The sequence below is a fragment of the Littorina saxatilis genome, linkage group LG13 (assembly GCF_037325665.1).
Source record: "Littorina saxatilis isolate snail1 linkage group LG13, US_GU_Lsax_2.0, whole genome shotgun sequence".
In the NCBI taxonomy this organism is placed as follows: Eukaryota; Metazoa; Mollusca; class Gastropoda; order Littorinimorpha; family Littorinidae; genus Littorina; species Littorina saxatilis.
The window spans coordinates 33,345,936-33,364,793 of NC_090257.1; the positions used below are offsets into that span (position 1 = coordinate 33,345,936).

The 18,858-nt window shown below is 41.2% G+C and overlaps 1 protein-coding gene and 1 long non-coding RNA gene across 4 annotated transcripts in view; both read left to right on the plus strand.

Annotated features, from left to right (window-relative positions):
- Window positions 1-419: 419 nt before the first annotated feature.
- LOC138945552 (calpain-5-like) overlaps window positions 420-18,858 on the plus strand; it is a 54,748-nt gene continuing 36,309 nt past the window's right edge. Inside the window, exons 1-2 of one of the 3 annotated variants that reach the window (XM_070317000.1) lie at window positions 420-501; window positions 2,618-2,839. In XM_070317000.1, the coding sequence (XP_070173101.1) occupies window positions 2,663-2,839 (177 nt within the window). In that variant the 5' untranslated portion in view covers window positions 420-501; window positions 2,618-2,662. Of the gene's footprint in view, window positions 502-552; window positions 1,140-2,617; window positions 2,840-18,858 lie in introns of those variants that run through there. The other 2 variants (XM_070317001.1, XM_070317002.1) reach the window with 2 other exon arrangements.
- LOC138945558 (uncharacterized) lies at window positions 3,460-6,349 on the plus strand. The gene is made up of 4 exons (XR_011449029.1): window positions 3,460-3,828; window positions 4,289-4,388; window positions 5,220-5,357; window positions 6,120-6,349. It is a non-coding gene; the product is annotated as an uncharacterized lncRNA (long non-coding RNA).

The following is an 18,858-nucleotide window of genomic DNA, read 5'->3' on the forward strand; positions in this document are numbered from 1 at the left end:
ACTTGACTGAATGTAAAAAACAGATGGAATTTGTTCATTCTATAAAAATCAGAACACTTCAGTCAGACGCATGAAGCACACTAACATACAAAGTTTTTCTTGTGTTTTTCTCAAGTTAGAACCAAAACTGTGCATATCCACTCTCTCTCTCTCTCTCTCTCTCTCTCTCTCTCTCTCTCTCTCTCTCTCTCTCTCAGTCAGTCTCTCTCTCTCTTTCTCTCTCTGTCTTCTTCCACCCCAGCCCAACCATATTTTTTTTATTGTTATCTATGTTACATTTCTGTTTCCTGCTCCGTATAAAACAAACCTTCCATTCCCTATTCTTTCAAAAGAAAAAGCATCTTTCCGCGCAACATCTGAATTTTCATTATTGACATTCACATGCGTTTGGGTAAAAAGATGTCGTCCAGCAGTGGCTTCCCTTGGCAAATTCTTCGGGTAGCTTCGTCAAACTCCGTAATTGCTCAAAATCGCTGGTTTCATTCCTGTCTGCCGGAGACGGTAAGTCCACATTTTTGTCTCTTTTTCTTCAACGCCTTATCACAGAGCCTTACGTAGCCTTTGAAGGAATAGATTGTACATGTTTTACCTTATTTTTTCCCCTTTGCTGTTGTCTCATAGGCGCACACATCAGATTTTTATCTGTTCGGCACCCGAGACTTGCAGCCAAAAGTTGCAAGACAAGTTCGCGGTATTTGGGTGCTGCACAGAAGCGGTGTCGAGCTAGCTGCTGCGAGCGGCCTGGCCTGCCTTATGCAGTCTTGTTGCGTTGTATAGTTTTTGCGGGCTCTTGATCAGGTTGCCGCAACAGATATGGCATTTTTGTGATAGTCTTCACGGAGAATTTTATGGATGTCTGCGGCACATTGTCGGGGGTCAAGGCCGAATAATGCGTGTAGTGCAGAGGGGCCACATCGAAGGCGTATTCGTCGTGATTACTTTGATCTCCCCTTCCCACTCGCTCCACCGCGAAAAGCAATTGTAGCTGACTTTTGTGTTCAGCTTTTGATACGTATCAGTGTGTTGTATTACTGTTCGTACTAGAGAAATGAGTCAGAATGAGCTGTTCATTGCCCAGTCAGCCTGAATCAGTGAATGGGTGTGTCATCTGATGCACCGGTACGGCGGTAGTTAGCAATGTGCGTGCTACACTTTTACAACTTGCAGCTGCCGTTTTGTGTTGTTACTCGTTGAGTCATTCTAAGCTCTTAGTAACTGTGTAATTGTGTTATAGCTTGGACAGACATGGTGTTTTGAAATTTGACAGCATAATAGTTAATACAAATGGCATGGGGCAGCAGTTTGAGTACATCTATGCTATTTCGTGTCATTCATAGTCAAGTAATAAACCTACTGGCTAAGACATTGTGCTGGCAGATCAAATTTTCTGTATTCAGTAGGCATGCATTCCTGTAGATCTATGCATTTAAATGCAATGCGAAAACATAAGACGTAAGTTGTAATAGCTAGTAGAACCAGAGCTGCATGTGACTGAGTATGATAGATTTGTAAGGTTGGACATTTATTTCTAAAGCATCATTTGTTATGAGAAAACTTCTTCTTCTTCTGCGTTCGATGTTGGTTATGAGAAAACAATACATAAGCAATTGTGACAGTCCTAACTTAAAAACAGCCCGAAAAATAAGTTATTACCTTTTATTTTTCATAACTTTACACCGTGACATAGTAATATTTTGCTACTAGCAGCCAAATGGTGCAGAACTTGGATACATTACACATGTCCAGAAGACATGCACTCAAGAGAGATAACAATCCAATTGAATATTTTGTAACTTTAAGTGCTCAGCTATCATTCTAAAAAAGGATGAAGGAGTTCATAACTTTACAACAATCGTGCTGAAAAATCTGAACAAAGATGACTCTTGTGGCTGAAAATTCATTTAGTAACTTCAGATACAAGCTAATTAGGTTTATGGAGTAAAAATATTGTGCATTACTCGAATTACACAGTATAGACAGAAACATTGGCATCGATATGGTGCATGTTCATAACATTACACGACAAAGACGAACGCAGTCAAAGACCAGCCTGCCACTTAAGTTGCAAACAATCGACAGACTAGCATGCTCAAATATTGTGTATTCATTAATCATGCATTCATTGACTTAGCAATGATCGCTGTTGATCGAAATATCCAATAACCTGAGGTTAGCTACTATGAGGAAAATGAGTGTTCCATGAACATGTGACATTTGAGAGACTAGCGAAACTGGTAATTGATGCCTTACTAAAAAGGATTGGCATACTTTTTTTTTTAAATGTTTTTTTTTAAGCCAGGACATTTGGACCAGTATGCATTACATGTATGTTTTTAAGTCCATGTCCAGCTGACTTAAGGCAAAAAAAAAAAAAGTCTGTTTACGGTAACCCGACCGACCCTATTTTTTTCGCGCGACCCTAGACTTTTTTTGGCATTTGGGGGGGGGGGGGGGGGGGGGGGGGAGTAAAAATATGGTTTTTTGGGGAAAAAAAATCCCGACCTACCGACCCTATTTTATTGGCCTATGTTACCGTAAACAGACCTATTTTTGGGGGGGCCTAGTCAGAGAAGGAAGAACACTGCACTTGTATTTAACCTTTTTCCTTGATGTGCAGCAAGCTGTTTGAGGAGTGTGTAAGACTGAGAGCAAAAACAGCAAGATGAAGAAGTTCCTGTTTGACCAAAACAAGAAGTACAAGAACCAGGACTATTCCGCCCTGAAGAAAGAGTGCCAGACCAAAGGAACCTTGTTCATTGACCCAGAGTTCCCGCCGGATGACCGATCACTGTCATCTACGCCCGGCAAGTTTGGAAGCGTTGTCTGGAAACGCCCAAAGGTAAGTTGATTGTCTCTGTCAGATTCACACTTTCTGTCAAACTGTTTATAATGCTATTGCCCGTTTGAGGTTTGTCTGACACATGACGACATGTGTTTTTTTTATAGATATATATCTAACCGGCTATACACATTTGGGTATGTGAGTGAGAACGAAATATGTTCCCCAACAGTATATCTAAATTAAGTTCAGTTTATTTCGTCTCTAAGCGAGCTGGTGTTGATTAGGTGTTCGTGATGTTCTGTTAAAATTACCCGAATTTGTTCCCTGTACCGGGCCTTTGATCCAGTTTTCTGAATGTGCAGGTCAAACTTGTGCTTTTTCTGTGCTATGTATTTGTTATTCATGCATGGAGGCGTCCTGTTAAATGCACAGCCCTTCTCATGTAAACGATTGGGTTCACTATCTCAAATCTGACCGGGCCTTTACAGTGGATAAGGCAATCCCTCCACTTTGACATGTACCTGGAATTATCAATCCGGGTGCTTTCTTTGCAGAGCTAGATTTTTTGAGTCACTTGAGAAAAAGTGACTCTATGTAATCGGTCAGTGTTAGTCTGTCCGGCCGGCCGTCCGGCCGTCCGTCCGGCCGGCCGGCCGGCCGTCCGTAGACACCACCTTAAAGTGTGTCTAAACCCTGCAAGTACAGGTTTGAGTGTGTGTAGAGGGGTTCCAGTTACGACATTTTTCTGCACTTTAACCGCTCTGCGCTCAGCCGTTCGCCAACTGGCATGCGTACTAAATTTGCTCATCCGGACTTTGCCGAGAAAACCCGAGAACTCCCGACGCGCCAGCCAAGTGCCTGTGACGTAGACATGGGAAGAGAGCACAATGGACGACAGTCAGTCGTGGCGCACAAAACGTGGTGAACCACAATCGTGTTGTACCATATATGTTTGAACCTCGGGCACGAGAAAATGAAAGGAACGTGGAGGAAAATCATCTTTCTGACAACAGCAGCATGATTAATCGCCTTGGGAACACAGACTGGTGAGTAACGAAGTCACGTTTTATTTTGGGTACAAGCAACCGAGAAAAGGACATTCTGACAGGATGTGTCAAGCTTGGAGTCTAGATCTAGATCTGAACTGTGACATGAGTACCGTTTGTGTGGGTGTTTGTGCACTAGGCTATGCTAACTTGGTTTTTCAGTCTGTCTCCAGAGCTAGTGTCAATTTTGGACATGACCTGGTTATATGCAAGAAATTCACTAGGCCTCCAGAATGAACATTTTACAGAAGCAAACTCACGAAGATCGACATGCACGAGCTTTTGACGAAGGCGAATCTGGCAGTCCCTAGTGTTTACATTTTGAGTTGGCAAGTCACATTTTTAGAACTAATGTTATTATTTCTTTCTGATGAAATCTAAGAATACTTCCAACATGTGTGCATTCGCAACACTCGGCGGAAGGATAGAAACGAGTGAAGTTTGTTTGTGATACTTTCAGGTCTGAATGTGCCAACTGTGTGGAGATGGAGAAAGTGGAGGAATGCAACTGCTGCACAGAGTCTACTAAGATTATGAAGAAGCTGAACTGTCCCAGGCAGGTATGTATTACTTTTTACTTGGCATTAGTTAAATTACTTTTTTTTTCAATGAAAAGAGCAAAGGAAAAGTGTGACTATTTTGCAACATAGATGCAGAGGTTATTCATTACTATAAATAGTCTGTAAAGCCTTAACTTCATAATGTCTGTTAGAAGTTTAGTTCTTACACTGCTCCCATGGGGTCGCCTTCACGCGGCGGGAGTGTTTCCACTAAGCTTCCCCACCCCTTTACTTCTCTTCTTTTGTCTTATTTCTGCCTTACCAGTCCTTTCACCTATATTTCCTTCCAAGAAAACTCTCCCTACTATTCCCTGCAGTTTTCCGATTCCTTTCTTGTTGTCTTATTTCTACCTGACTGGATCCATCACCTTTATTTCACTTACCAAAAGTCTTCTTTTCCACATCCTTATTTCTCTGCCCCCCGCATGTCGTAAGAGGCGACTAGCGGATTCTGTTTCTCCTTTTACCCTTGTTAAGTGTTTCTTGTATAGAATATAGTCAATGTTTGTAAAGATTTTAGTCAAGCAGTACGTAAGAAATGTTAAGTCCTTTGTACTGGAAACTTGCATTCTCCCAGTAAGGTCATATATTGTACTACGTTGCAAGTCCCTGGAACAATTTTTTGATTCGTGCTTTTGTGAACAAGAAACAATTAGCAAGTGGCTCTATCCCATCTCCCCCCTTTCCCCTATCCCATCTCCCCCCTTTCCCCGTCGCGATATAACCTTGAATGGTTGAAAACGACGTTAAACACCAAATAAAGAAAGACAGAAGTTCTTACACTAATTTCATAGTTAACCATAAGTTATAACAATACTGTTATGTTTGCAGACCTCCCGAAAAAATTGGCATTACATGCATCACGCAGCTCCCATAATTTGAAAGCGTCTGCCTAAACACGGATATGCTGGAGACGGCATATTACCAGTACCGGGAGGAGCATGGGTTTTTACAGGCTACTCTTAAGGAGTAAGTGACACACCTATCTTTCTTTACCAAGCATGTGCTTGTCACATCATCGTGATGTGTTGGCAGATACTTCTAGGTCTGTTCCACATGACAAATGTACCCCGTACACCCATCCATTCACACACCTGAAGAAGAAGGTGACAGAAGATTTTTTTTAATTTGCAGGTTTAAAGCAATCCTTGTTTTTCATGTCTTAAAAACTTTTTCTTCTCACAAAGTTGAAAGTTGGTCCATTAAAAAAAAAACATTAAATTAAAAGATAAGACATACAAGAGCACACATAGTATTTCCTCTTCTTGTCGATCACGCGTCTATATTGTGATGTGTTTGACATGGTATGATGCATATAATATATTATATACAAACCAGTAAATATTATTTTGTTATCCTCGGATCTCTCCACACTGAAGTCCAGAAGTGAATAATAGATTCATAGTTTACACACTTTGTGTGAAACAAGATTAACATAATGCTGGAAAGAAACACATTTTGGAAAGTACATTTTAAACATAAATAACTAGGTAAAATTAAATATTTACATGGATCTTGTCATACTGTCACACACACACACACACACACACACACACACACACACACACACACACACACACACACAGCCAGCCAGCCAGCCATGAAACAAGCCATTCTATCAATTCACGAAAAATAAGTGTTCTTCCCCCCACTTTCCACACCTTTTGTAGGAACACCCTGCCGGACTATGCAACACACACTTATGTCACAGATTTTGTGATTATTTTTCAGGAAGTACCGCTACATAGGATTCTGACAGCTTGTGAGGTGGTGCCATGGTGTGCTAGGGAGGAAAATCAGGATACCTTTACCTTCATGTGGAGTACGGGCCATCAGATATGCATTTCCGTCTGATGTACTACAGAGGTTTTGAGTGGTCTGAGCTTGAATGAAAATGGTAACATGAAAATGTATTTATAATCTAATGCATCACTTATGAAATAAAAGAGTAAAATCTGTAATTCCTTGCAAGTGCATTTTGTTCAGTATTGTCGTTGGTGTCGATATCAGCGGGGAAAAGTGGGATCAGTTTGGTTATCTTGTACTGTATGGTGCTGCAGCTTCTTATCGGTATGGGGGGGGGGGGGGGGGGGGGGTGATATGCAGCGGCCCAAAAGTCAGGTTTGTCACAAAATTCCTCAGGGAAGGAAGCTTCAAAGGCACCTGGATCCTTTGTCAGCTTCTCAAACAGACGTTGAAGCAATCTTGACACGTGACCTGTAAATGTAACAGTGGATAGCTCAGGATGAGATAGTCGTGAAAAGGCATTATTAGCACGGAACCAAGTACAGCTTTTATGCTTGCAAAAATGCATTTTAGGAAGAATGCTGCAGTTCTAGCGAATACCCAACTGAACAAAATTAAATGTAATATTTCTCTCTCTGTCTTTTCCCTCTTCAGTTGTGTGTGTGAGTGTGTGCAGGGTTCGACACTAGCGGGGGGCGGAACGCCCCAGAGTTTTGTGTTCCGCCCCAAACATTGCCGAAGCTTGGGGCCCACTCCGCCCCAGGATAAATTCCAACAATGACAAACCGAAAATTCTAATGCCAGCAGAGCCAATCACTAAAAATCGCCAGTCAAAGTCGTCACTGAAATTTGCGTTACGATCAATGCCGCAGTCAAGAAAAAAACACATTCAAATCGTCGAAGGACAATGTCATAAGGGAAATAACTCCCAGATTGCGCTCTTTAGCGTGAGAGAGAAGTATCGCCTTCAAATGCCAAACGCAAAATGTGGCGACACTTCCCTGGTGTAAAAAGACATGGAAATGAAGATGAAGAACAGGGTGGAGAGAAACGAAAAAAGGAGACCGATGCAGCCAAAAGCGCAAAGCGCTGTCGTAATTTCAATGTCAAATGGTTGAAAGAATTTCCCTGGCTTCAGTACGATGAAGAAAAACAGACAATGCATTGCCGCACGTGAATACTGAGAGTGGGCCCCAGATTTTTTTTTCCGCCCCAGCAATTTCCATCTCTGGGGCCAGTGTGGCCCCAGGCCAAATAAGTTAGTGTCGACCCCTGGTGTGTTTGGGTAAATTGCCAGAATTCTGGAGTATAAGAAAAGAAGAGGATTTTCATTTGTGTGTGTGTGTTTGCTAAAAACCAGCAGTCAGTAATTACCCTGCATGTAACTTACCATAAGCTCGTGGCCCTTTGCACTTCCTCACACTGTACTCTCCTTTCTTTCCTTTTGGGAATGTGATGGACAACGTCGGATTTCCTTCTTCATCTAGCGCATCACCCCTGTCCCAATTTTCATTGTAATGCAGAGTGGCAAGGAACAGCCTGAAAACAGGATACAAATTTAAATGCACTGAATTAATGACTCTCACTCTCAGTCATAATTCCACGCTTTACTAAATATTAGACAGATACCTCATTCAAAATCACTCTGCACCACCCCCCCCCCCCCCCCCCCCCTCCATGTGTATTTATTGTATAATTCTCATTAATAGATCTTATCCAAAAAAGACATAACTGAATGTGTAAATTGTAATATTGTTTGTTCATCTATTAGTTGCCTCCCTTCAAATTTATTTTTGAACAATTCCGAGAATACAATTTTAACCATAACTCAATGTCATACATAAAACAAGGAAGATAAATTGTGTAGAGATCTCAATTCCTTATTTTCAATTTTGTTTTTTAAAGGATATCGCTATGCAATGTCATTAACAATTGCATCAAAATTATCTCCCTTGATCTCTCTTGCACAAGACATTTGTTTCAACTACATGTACATGTATTTGTTTGTTAGATTTGGGAGATTTTACAGGAATGAATCTAACAATCAATGACCTAGATATTTCTACATTGTAAAAAAAAATCTGCTGGAGGTATGATGTGTGTTTATGTGTGTTTTGAGTGTGATTGTGTGTGTGTGTATATGTGAATGTGACTGTTTGCGTGTGAATGTGTGTGTGTCCGTCCGTCTATGTGTCAATCTGGATCAAAGTGTATGTGCATGTCTATATGCGTATGTGTGGTGTATGTGTCTGTCTCTGTGGTTCTGGATCAAAGAAAGTGTATATGCATGTCTATGGGTGTGGTTGTGTGTGTCTGCTTGTGTTTGTGTGTGTCTTTCTGTGTGTATCTATTCGTTATTATTTTATTGGCAAGACAGAGAGAGAAATCAGAAATCAGAATTTTTGAGAGTCTCAGTCTCCCTCCTACACATATTCACACGGACACACATACCTTACATAAACGATGGAGATGCAACGCACTACGTCTGACGTTAAATTTAATCATGCACCGCCAACAGAAACATAACGATCACTTGCCTTCATCACTTTTCTTTTCCGTCGACTTTGAGTCTTTCTCCGGTTCGACACTTCTTCGTCAGCCGTCTCAACTGTCTTTTATGCAGCATTCAAATTCTTCTTCACATTGATAAACGTTAGTGGGATCCCTGACGGGACAGAATCCTCCAACAACCTCCGACTCGGACGATAACCGAGTTCGGATTCGAACAAGGGAGCTGTGAACTGTTCTGCAAATGCATCATCTGCAAAATGGTGTCCACTCGTTGGTTGTGAATAAACCGTTTCCACAAAGTCAATCCAAGCTTTCCTTCTGTGAAAGACTTGAGGGAACCCGTGAGTAAGCTTACTTATTCCCGGCATGTTTGCATGGATAGTATTGCAACCGTAAACGACGCAGAAACGATCTACTCATGCTGACTCGTGTTTGCAGAAAGTTAGATCTAGATCCATGGAGAGGGCGCTGCTTCCGCTCCCACTCCCATTCCCATCTCTACGTCATCTGCCGACGTTTCTATTTTTAGCATCATCGTCTTGTTTCAGCTGAAGGCTGGCAGGTGCGAGCTTTTACGGACTTTTCCCACTCGCTGCGTCTGCTCCTCGCATCTTCGGGCCTTTGAAGGGGTGGGAATGGAATGCATCTGGGTGTATGTTTGCGTTGGTAATAAGGGTTTTGGGTTGAAAAATGGGGTTTAGATACACTTTAACGTTGGACTTTTCTCGGAAACTATCAAAGCGATCGGGCTCATATTTTGTTTAGTCGTGACCTCCAATGACCTCTACACTTTAACGATGGTTTCGTTGACCTTTGACCTTTTTCAAGGTCACAGGTCAGCGTCAAAGGAAAAATTAGACATTTTATATCTTTGACAAACTTTTCTCGGAAACTATCAAAGCGATCGGGCTCATATTTTGTTTAGTCGTGACCTCCAATGACCTCTACACTTTAACGATGGTTTCGTTGACCTTTGACCTTTTTCAAGGTCACAGGTCAGCGTCAAAGGAAAAATTAGACATTTTATATCTTTGACAAAGTTCATCGGATGTGATTGAAACTTTGTAGGATTATTCTTTACATCAAAGTATTTACATCTGTAGCCTTTTACGAACGTTATCAGAAAAACAAGGGAGATAACTAGCCTTTTCTGTTCGGCAACACACAACTTAACGTTGGGCTTTTCTCGGAAACTATAAAAGTGACCGGGCTCAAATTTTATGTGAACGTGACTCATTGTGTTGTGAATAGCAATTTCTTCCTGTCCATCTGATGCCTCATATAATATTCAGAACTGCGAAAGTGACTCGATCGAGCGTTTGCTCTTCTTGTTAATGAATTAATTTCCCCCCAAAAGCCACAGGTGTAAATGTGCAAAATTCATTCCTAAAAAAAAATCCCGCGCCAGGAAGGAGTCAGGATATTATAAGATGTTTGGTGGCTTGTTGACAGACCAGCTTTTTTGTTGGTCCAAGGGGACCATATCGTCTTTTGTTTCATCTTTATCGACTTCGGCCTTGGTCGATAAATATGAGACAAAAGGCGATATGCTCCCTGAGGACCAACAACAAAATGCTGGTCTGACGACAAGCCACCAAACATCGTTTTTGTCATCATTTTGGTTGTGCAACAAAATGCACAATAACCCACAGGGAGACGAATTTTTAGAATCCAACTCCGGGCCACAAAGCATCGTCACAGTAGCTCGAGATAACACGTCAACCTTGTATGTGACGTCAAACGTAGCTTGTTGACGCTTTTCTTCCAGTCTGAAAATGTACAGAGCTGCGATCATACGTGTGAGTTCAGTAAGTGTTGAGCATATTTCTTTTCTTTTTAAGTGTTTATGACTTTTCGTTGTGGATTTTGCGATTACAGAGATAAGTTGCAAATTGACCATGAGTCGCCGCGGTAATTATCAACATTGATTGGGTCTTTGAGAGTGAATGCTTACAATCGTTGTCCTCGGAAACACAAATCCAAAGCCGCGATGGTTTCACACATCAAACAATCAGCCTGATTGGCTTTTACTTTGACAATCCACGTTTCACCTGAAAGCTCAAACCCATTCACCACCTCGATTTATTGCATGGGGAACATGAGATTTATTTCCCAGGTGTTTGTGAATGAAAACTCGTGAAAATGATGACAATGATTGTTGGTATGTGTCCAAGTTGGGAAATGGCTTATCCTATTTAAAAGCCTTGGCATATCTGCCACAGTACACATTGTTTTTTGGGAAGGACTGTGCCTTGAAGGTGGAGACAGACGCACAACACCCTCCGAAAACGGCGTATGGCTGCCTAAATGGCGGGGTAAAAAACGGTCATACACGTAAAATTCCACTCGTGCAAAAAACACGAGTGTACGTGGGAGTTTCAGCCCACGAACGCAGAAGAAGAAGAACGCACAACACAAAACCATGTTTTCGACAAAAACACCCTCTCAAAACGTCGAGGAAACATCTTTTTAAAGAGGGGATGTCACACGCAAAACACACAGATGAAGCGTGGTGCGCGTTTTCACAGAAATATCGGTCAGTGTCAGCTTGACCCGTCCAGCTATCGCCCTGTGTTTGGGTTAAACAACACGCCGGGCTGGCAGTGCCCACTGATACGGTCAGTGTCAGCTTGACCCGTCCAGCTACCGCGCTGTGTTTGGGTTTGTAAACAACACGGCTGGCAGTGCCCACTGATATTATTGCCACTCTTCAATCGTGACAGGCTCCATAGACTCTAGTTAGGATTCATGGGTCCGATACTACCCTGAATCGGTACCACATATTAGTCGGCCATTATTTTTATATCTCCGTGGTGCCGGAAACCGAGTCACGTGAGTTGATTGTCCGCGTTCATTGGCTGAGTACCAAAATGTGTTTTCAGATTTTAGAGCATGCTCTAAAACCCAAAACACGATGCGAAAACACAAAACAGTGTTTTCTGAAACGTGTTTTGGTGGATGTCACACGGGAAACACGCTGTTTTGTGTTTGTTTTGAAAGAAAACACTGTTTTGTGTTGTGCGTCTGACATGGCCTTAAGTGTGCATGTTTAGATGGCTCAAATGTTGAGAATACCTTGTGGCGATGACAGCATGAGTGACACGAAGCAGGTAGTACGGCTCAGATGACAGCAAACTGACGCGCAATTTTATTATTTGTTTAACTTGTTACAATGTTAGGAGGCCTTGAAAGGGGGAAACATTTTGTTCATTTCAAGTAGTCTTTGTGAAGAAATAATTGACACGAAAGAAGTTGGAACTTCAGTGATGTAAGCAAATTTGATTAGTTATACTTTTGACAAACTTTTTCTGTATACTATTCATATGTTAAAGGTGGTCATCTACATTTTTGCTTTTTTTCAAAAAACTTATGGTTAGAATTCGATAAAAAGTTAAGTCAGCTGATGAAAGAACCATAGAGAAAAAAGTTATAGAAAAAAACATATATATGTAAAAGAAGTTTTTATTTTTGGGTAGTGTCTCAGACACTTCCAATATTTTGTTTTCTGTTTGCTGAGAACATGTGCTTTGCCTAAAAATATCGACCAATCAAATTCATGTCTGTATGCTGACAGTCACGCCTACACAATCACAGCAACAGTTTGACACTGGATATTGGAGCGCTGTCCACGATTTTTTTAAACAAACAAAATGCACCGTATTCGAGAGGAGTTTTGCCCTCGGCATTTCCCAAATAAGGATATTCTTTTCTACTATGCTGGAATACTACAATGAATTTTCAAACGGATACCCTTGCTTCGTTCTTCTTGATCGAAGGGGGGTGTATTTTTGAGTCACTTGAGAAAAAGTGACTCTATGTAATCGGTCAGTGTTAGTCTGTCCGGCCGTCCGGCCGGCCGTCCGTAGACACCACCTTAACGTTGGACTTTTCTCGGAAACTATCAAAGCGATCGGGCTCATATTTTGTTTAGTCGTGACCTCCAATGACCTCTACACTTTAACGATGGTTTCGTTGACCTTTGACCTTTTTCAAGGTCACAGGTCAGCGTCAAAGGAAAAATTAGACATTTTATATCTTTGACAAAGTTCATCGGATGTGATTGAAACTTTGTAGGATTATTCTTTACATCAAAGTATTTACATCTGTAGCCTTTTACGAACGTTATCAGAAAAACAAGGGAGATAACTAGCCTTTTCTGTTCGGCAACACACAACTTAACGTTGGGCTTTTCTCGGAAACTATAAAAGTGACCGGGCTCAAATTTTATGTGAACGTGACTCATTGTGTTGTGAATAGCAATTTCTTCCTGTCCATCTGATGCCTCATATAATATTCAGAACTGCGAAAGTGACTCGATCGAGCGTTTGCTCTTCTTGTTAATATTTGTAGGGAATAGACTCAGCATTTTAATGGTCAAATGTCTATTTATGTATAAAAATGTAGACAAGGACCTTTAAAGTATGAGTAAATCGTGAGATATTTTCAAAACAGTAATTCAGGCAACCCACAAACGGACAATCAGCCTTCTTGTAAATCACTGTGCTAAGATCTGTCCTAGAATTTTTATAAGAGCAACCATACCTGGGAACCCATACAATTTCGCCGTATTTTGTACGCATGATTGTCGAGAATACGATCAGTACGGTCAGTGGGGAAAAAATACGGCAAGAAAAATTCCTAGACAACTTTTCTTCACACGCCCATCCCGAAGCCGATCCAGTATTTTGTCACATGATTACAGTTTTTGTCAGTAAACATTGAAAAAAGCATTTGTTTTAAATGTATAGGTAAACTTAATTACCGGTGTGACGGATGCGCGTGACGCATGTTTTAATCATGGATTTTCAAACGCTGTGTGGAGTACGCTCATTTTTCTGAAAATACACCAAGTTTGTTTGAGAATACTCAAAGTGCAAAACAGGGGTTCCCAGGTCTGAACAACCTTGCAATTTGACTCATACCAAAACTCCACAGGCTGTCTACGTCTAGTGTAGGGAGCAAATTTCTTGTTGATTTGACTTGGCAGACTGGTGTATCGCCCTCTAGATAATCCACGTGCAGATCCCTTAACAATCACAAAGATCATTTGAAACACGCTATCTCCCTTTTGTGCCGAGAGACGTCGTGGCTTTCAGAGTGGATGAGAGTGAGCCCAAAAGCTTCATTAGCCCTTTTCTTCCCAATATCGCCTGCTCAAGCTCCCATGTGCAGATCCCGGAAACGCTCGCTATTCACTTTGATGCAATATATTTGTTACTGGATTCCTGTCTGGTTAGAGCGTTTATAATTTAAAAAAACTCTGTTGTTGTTTTGCATTGATTTTTTTAAAGTTTGACATTGACGGAGTTACTTTCCATACCATGGGAGGAAGCGGGTTAGATCGTATGGGAACTGCAAAGGAGAGCAAGATTCTGTGCAGAAGGTAACTAAAGGTTAAAAAAGAAAAAAGAGAATGTTAAAGTTCTAATAGCAAGCCTTACAGACTAAGTAGAAAAAAATTATTATAAAACAGCAGTCTATTTCATTTGTATAGGTTACAACACGAGTGATTTTTTATATGGCTTGTATTTCAGTCAAGAACCCAGCAGATGAATATTAAGGGACACACGAGCGTCTGGCGAGTGAGTCCCTTTCATATTCCCGCGGAGTCTTGACTGAAATACAAGCCATATAAAACAAGAGGCGAAGCCTTCAAGGCTCACGAAAGAAATAGACAAACAGTAACACAAACTCAATCACTCCGTCACACACACACACACACACACACACACACACACACACACACACACACACACACACACACACACACACACACACACACACACACACACACAGTAAGCATAGGTGACACTGTGCAAGAAAGCAAGACACTAGATCTAGATCTGTCTGTCTGCATGTAGCCTACTTACAGGGACACGACTGCCAACTAGTCTCGGCCCGCTCAAAATAGCAATGACCGAGACTTTCAGTAATTCCTTCGCGTGACGTCTAACCCTCTTACGCCATAATGTGACGTCTTCAAATGACGAAATGTTAAAGTTTCTACCACAGACATACACACGCACACACACACGCACGCACGCACAGACAGACAAAGTTACGATCGCATAGGCTACACTTACGTGAGCCAAAAACACGAGTGTTGTAACCTGTATATCCCTTGAAGACCCAAAAGACAAAGTGCGATGGATATATTTAGTTGTCTGTTCAGATGAGGCACTGAGGGCTTAATCTCTTCACATATTCTTATTCTTAAAAGGAACGCCTGTTGATCTATGCCAAGTTGGTGCATAAGGGCGGCATTGCTGTCCCTGACCGTTGAAAGCCTCTTACAGTGATTTGACTGAATACCTAGTGGTTACACACGCATCTGCTGAGATCTTTGACACCTTCATCGTCTATAGGGCCTACTGCACCGCAAAAGAGCTAGAAATACTCGCAAAATGCATGAAACAGCCTGTCCAGAGGACTCTTGTAGCCGATGATGTACCGATAAGAGCGTGTGTACCGAAAAGAGCACTACTGTGACTTCTTAGGCATGACCGTAGCCTGAAAATATTGGCAGTAAAGGTCGGACGGACCGGGTTTTTAACGATTGCTAGTTTGACTTCTCTTTTAGTTGAGAGAACCGGCACCAACGAGCGCACACACCCACGGTTTGTCATGTTGATCACAACAGAGAAATAGAACAGCGGACGATTACGTCCCAAGACTATGACGCGATGGACGACAGATGTCATGAAATATATGACGTTGTGATGATTGTCTCGGCAAGTCAAATCTAAAACTGAGCTTGAGCACTGAACGACTCTAGCGCAAGTTCTCAACACTGTTGTGGAGAAAAGCGACTACATGAATATTTTTTTTGGTGTCTTTTCTCCATATGTAATTTTCTTCTTAAAGTATATAGAGTGAAGAAGAAGAGAAAGCGTAGAGAGCAGAATATATTATCTAAGTTAGTATTGAAACTGTGTGGAATTAAGATTCACGCTCTAAAATCATATTTGTTCTTTCCCCTAGTAAATTGTTCGGAGATAGGTATGATATAGTACTTTTCTATTGTTCTCTTGCGGTAGAATTAATTGGTTAATTGGTTTTGACACGATGGCGCCGGCTTGACTGACGGGATATGAACCCTAGGTCACTAACTCGCTACGGCTTAGTTTTGAGCATGTGGACCGCCCGCGAAATTATTGTTTTTCGACATCCAACTCTCACCTTCCCCCCCCCCCCCCCCCAACCCTCCTTTCCAGTTTGATCTGATTCTTTACTTCCATGTTGAATAATACTTGGTACACACAGACGAACACACACACACACACACACTCTCTCTCTCTCTCTCTCTCTCTCTCTCTCCTCTCTCTCTCTCTCTCTCTCTCTCTCTCTCTCCTCTCTCTCTCTCTCTCTCCTCTCTCTCTCTCTCTCTTTCGTCTTTTATGTAGCTTTTACATGTATATCATTCTTTCTTTTACCCATGTATTCAATATAAACATGTAGTCTGTATTCATTTGTTTAGTAGAATAGAGATTTTATGTTTATCATCTACATAGGAGAAGCCTGTTCAATATACACTGTGTTTGATTGTTGTTAACTTGTAACTGCATACGTTTTTGGTGTGACATGACTATTTTGCGAGGTAATAGTCAGAGGTTTTGCACTTTGTTCACAGTGTTGATAACCAATGAGTGTTTGGTATCAAATGATGCGTCGAAGAATTTCCATTTTATTGATGTATTTCTTTACAGCGTTTTTGATGTAGTTTTCTTTGTACAGGAGTTTTTGTGTATTTTTGAGGGATTTTAACTGTAGCTTCTATGGAGGCTGACAGCAGTCTCGAGACTCTACCCCCCCCCCCCCCCCCCCCCCCCCCCGTCCCTCCCCATTTTGTTCTATGACGTTGACACGATCGCGCCGACTAAACTGGCGGGGTTGTGAACCCTAAGTCACGCTCCTGTTACTTGCCACGAATTTGTTTTTGCACGTGGACTGACGGGGACAGTCACAAAAGGTATATAAGCTGTTACTTTTCAAGGTTCGGCGGGAGTCTTGGCAACCAACCTGGCTTAAGTGTCTAAATGGTATACCGGACTCCCCAACACCACTTAGAGTTACAGCATTGCTTCTGTGCCTGTGGAAAAGGTTGTGGGAGGCAACCTTAGTACCGAACGGTTGTGGGAGGTTCCCAACCTAGTACAAAGTATTTGTTGTTATCTCTAAAACTGTCCTCCGGAGTCTTGGCAACCAACCTGGCTTAAGTGTCTAAATGGTATACCGGACTCCGCCCTGTGGACTGAACTGACAGGGTTAAAAACAAACGTTCCGCAGTCCCAGGTTACCACACGGCGAGTAAAGTGGCGTCGCTTTACTCTTTTACTTTATTTTTATCCAGGCCCCGAACCTCTGCCCAAATTTTCAGCCATTTTAGGACATAGGATATTGCTTTCAGTAGCGTATTTTGCTAAAGGTACCTACGGGTCATGCCCAAATTTTCGGCCATTTTTGGACTTAGAATATTTTTGTAAGGAGTAGAAAAATTACAGGAATAGAGTGAACCAATGTACAGATATATTTTCTGAAAAGAACCAACGCCTTGTATCGAGTTGTTTTTATGATTTGTTTTGATGCAATACAATTTCGAACTTTTCCTGCCTCTTTTTGAGTTTATATTCTGTGTGTCTGTTTGTCCTGTCGTGTGATTGCCATCCTGACAAATGACCTTCAAACACGTATAACATCTAAGACACAGACACAGACAGTTAGAGTTAATGTGAAGCTAAGACCGCTCGGCTTTACACTGTGGTATTCTCAGGCACATTCAGTCGACTGGTACATGTGCACTGTAGAATGTCAAAGTCAACAGAAAGTAGTGCTGTGGTGTATTTGTTGCGCCATTATGCATCCACTATTTCGTGTGTTATAAGAGTACAATTGATATACTATATATTATAACAATACTACTCTTAAAATACAAGAAATATACCCATAGTAGATTTACAGAGACAAAGAAGATGGGTCTTGGGATATAGAGAGAGAGATGTTTTCATATTATCTGTCTTATTGGTAGGTAACACGGGGCAACTGTTAGGAATCTCATATCCTTTCTTTGTTGTGACTGTTAGAGAGAATTTGCATAGCAGAAACTGTAACCCCTAGGGTACCAGCTACAGAAGTAAACAGCACGATTTCTACTTTTAAGGAAAATGCTCAGGGACTGAATCCGGTTTCACATGAAAGTGTTTTGATTATTGGGTATAAATCTGTCATTTCCTTGGGCACAGGTAAAAGCTTATCAGAAAGGAAGGAGGAAAAATAAGTTCATTCATATAAATGTTGAGTGTTGATATCGTACTCCTGATTGAATTTTTTACACTAAGTGTCTGGTGACTGAAGTTGCAGTTTATTTATGAATAGAAATCATTTGCATCAATTCAGCAGCTGTAGTGTTGGCTTGAATGCTGACATAATGATAAATCACTTTTTTGTTTAAAGGTTAGCAAAGTTTAAAACGATATGAATTTGTTTCTTTTGTGTTTGAATTGAGCTCATTTTGTGAAAAGAGGTTTCATCTAAGGCACATAATAATGTAAAAGCTTAGGATAGTTTATGAACTTTTTCCCTGACCTTTGTGTTTGAATAACATTTTGTGAAATGAAAAGTTTCGTGATGGAGAGTCACATCTGAGTCATGGGTAACAGAATTAACTTTTCGGCGACAACTTAAAATAAGTCCATGACTGAGACTTTGTTTCTTCTGTTCAGACGCTGAAGTGCGACAGCTTGCAACATAAGCTCTTTATTTCTGTCTTCCTGACACACTTTGTAGTTGGTTCACATTGCACACATTTAATCCATGAATAATATTGATGCAGCTTATAGTGCTGTAACCCTTGCGGCATATGCTACATGTGGATTGTTGCTGACTGCTGTGCTTTTCTGGATCGAGAGTCTTAGGCAGGAGACTATACATAAGAAGATTTACTTGAGATTTTTCAGAATCAAAAACAAGATTGTTTTTTATTCTGAATTTTGGAACGTTGGCAGTCTCTTTGTTTTAGGATTTGAGATTTTTCATGCTAATTTGTGATTTTCCGCACATTTTAAAGCCACAGCTGAAGGTTTTTGACTCACCTGAGTAATCAGGAGAGTCTTGATAATGAGGAACGTATGTCTGTCTGGGTGTTTGTGTTTTTTACATTTAGTTAAATTTTGGTCGTGGTGTATGTGTGTGTGTGTCTGTGTGTGTGTGTAGAGCG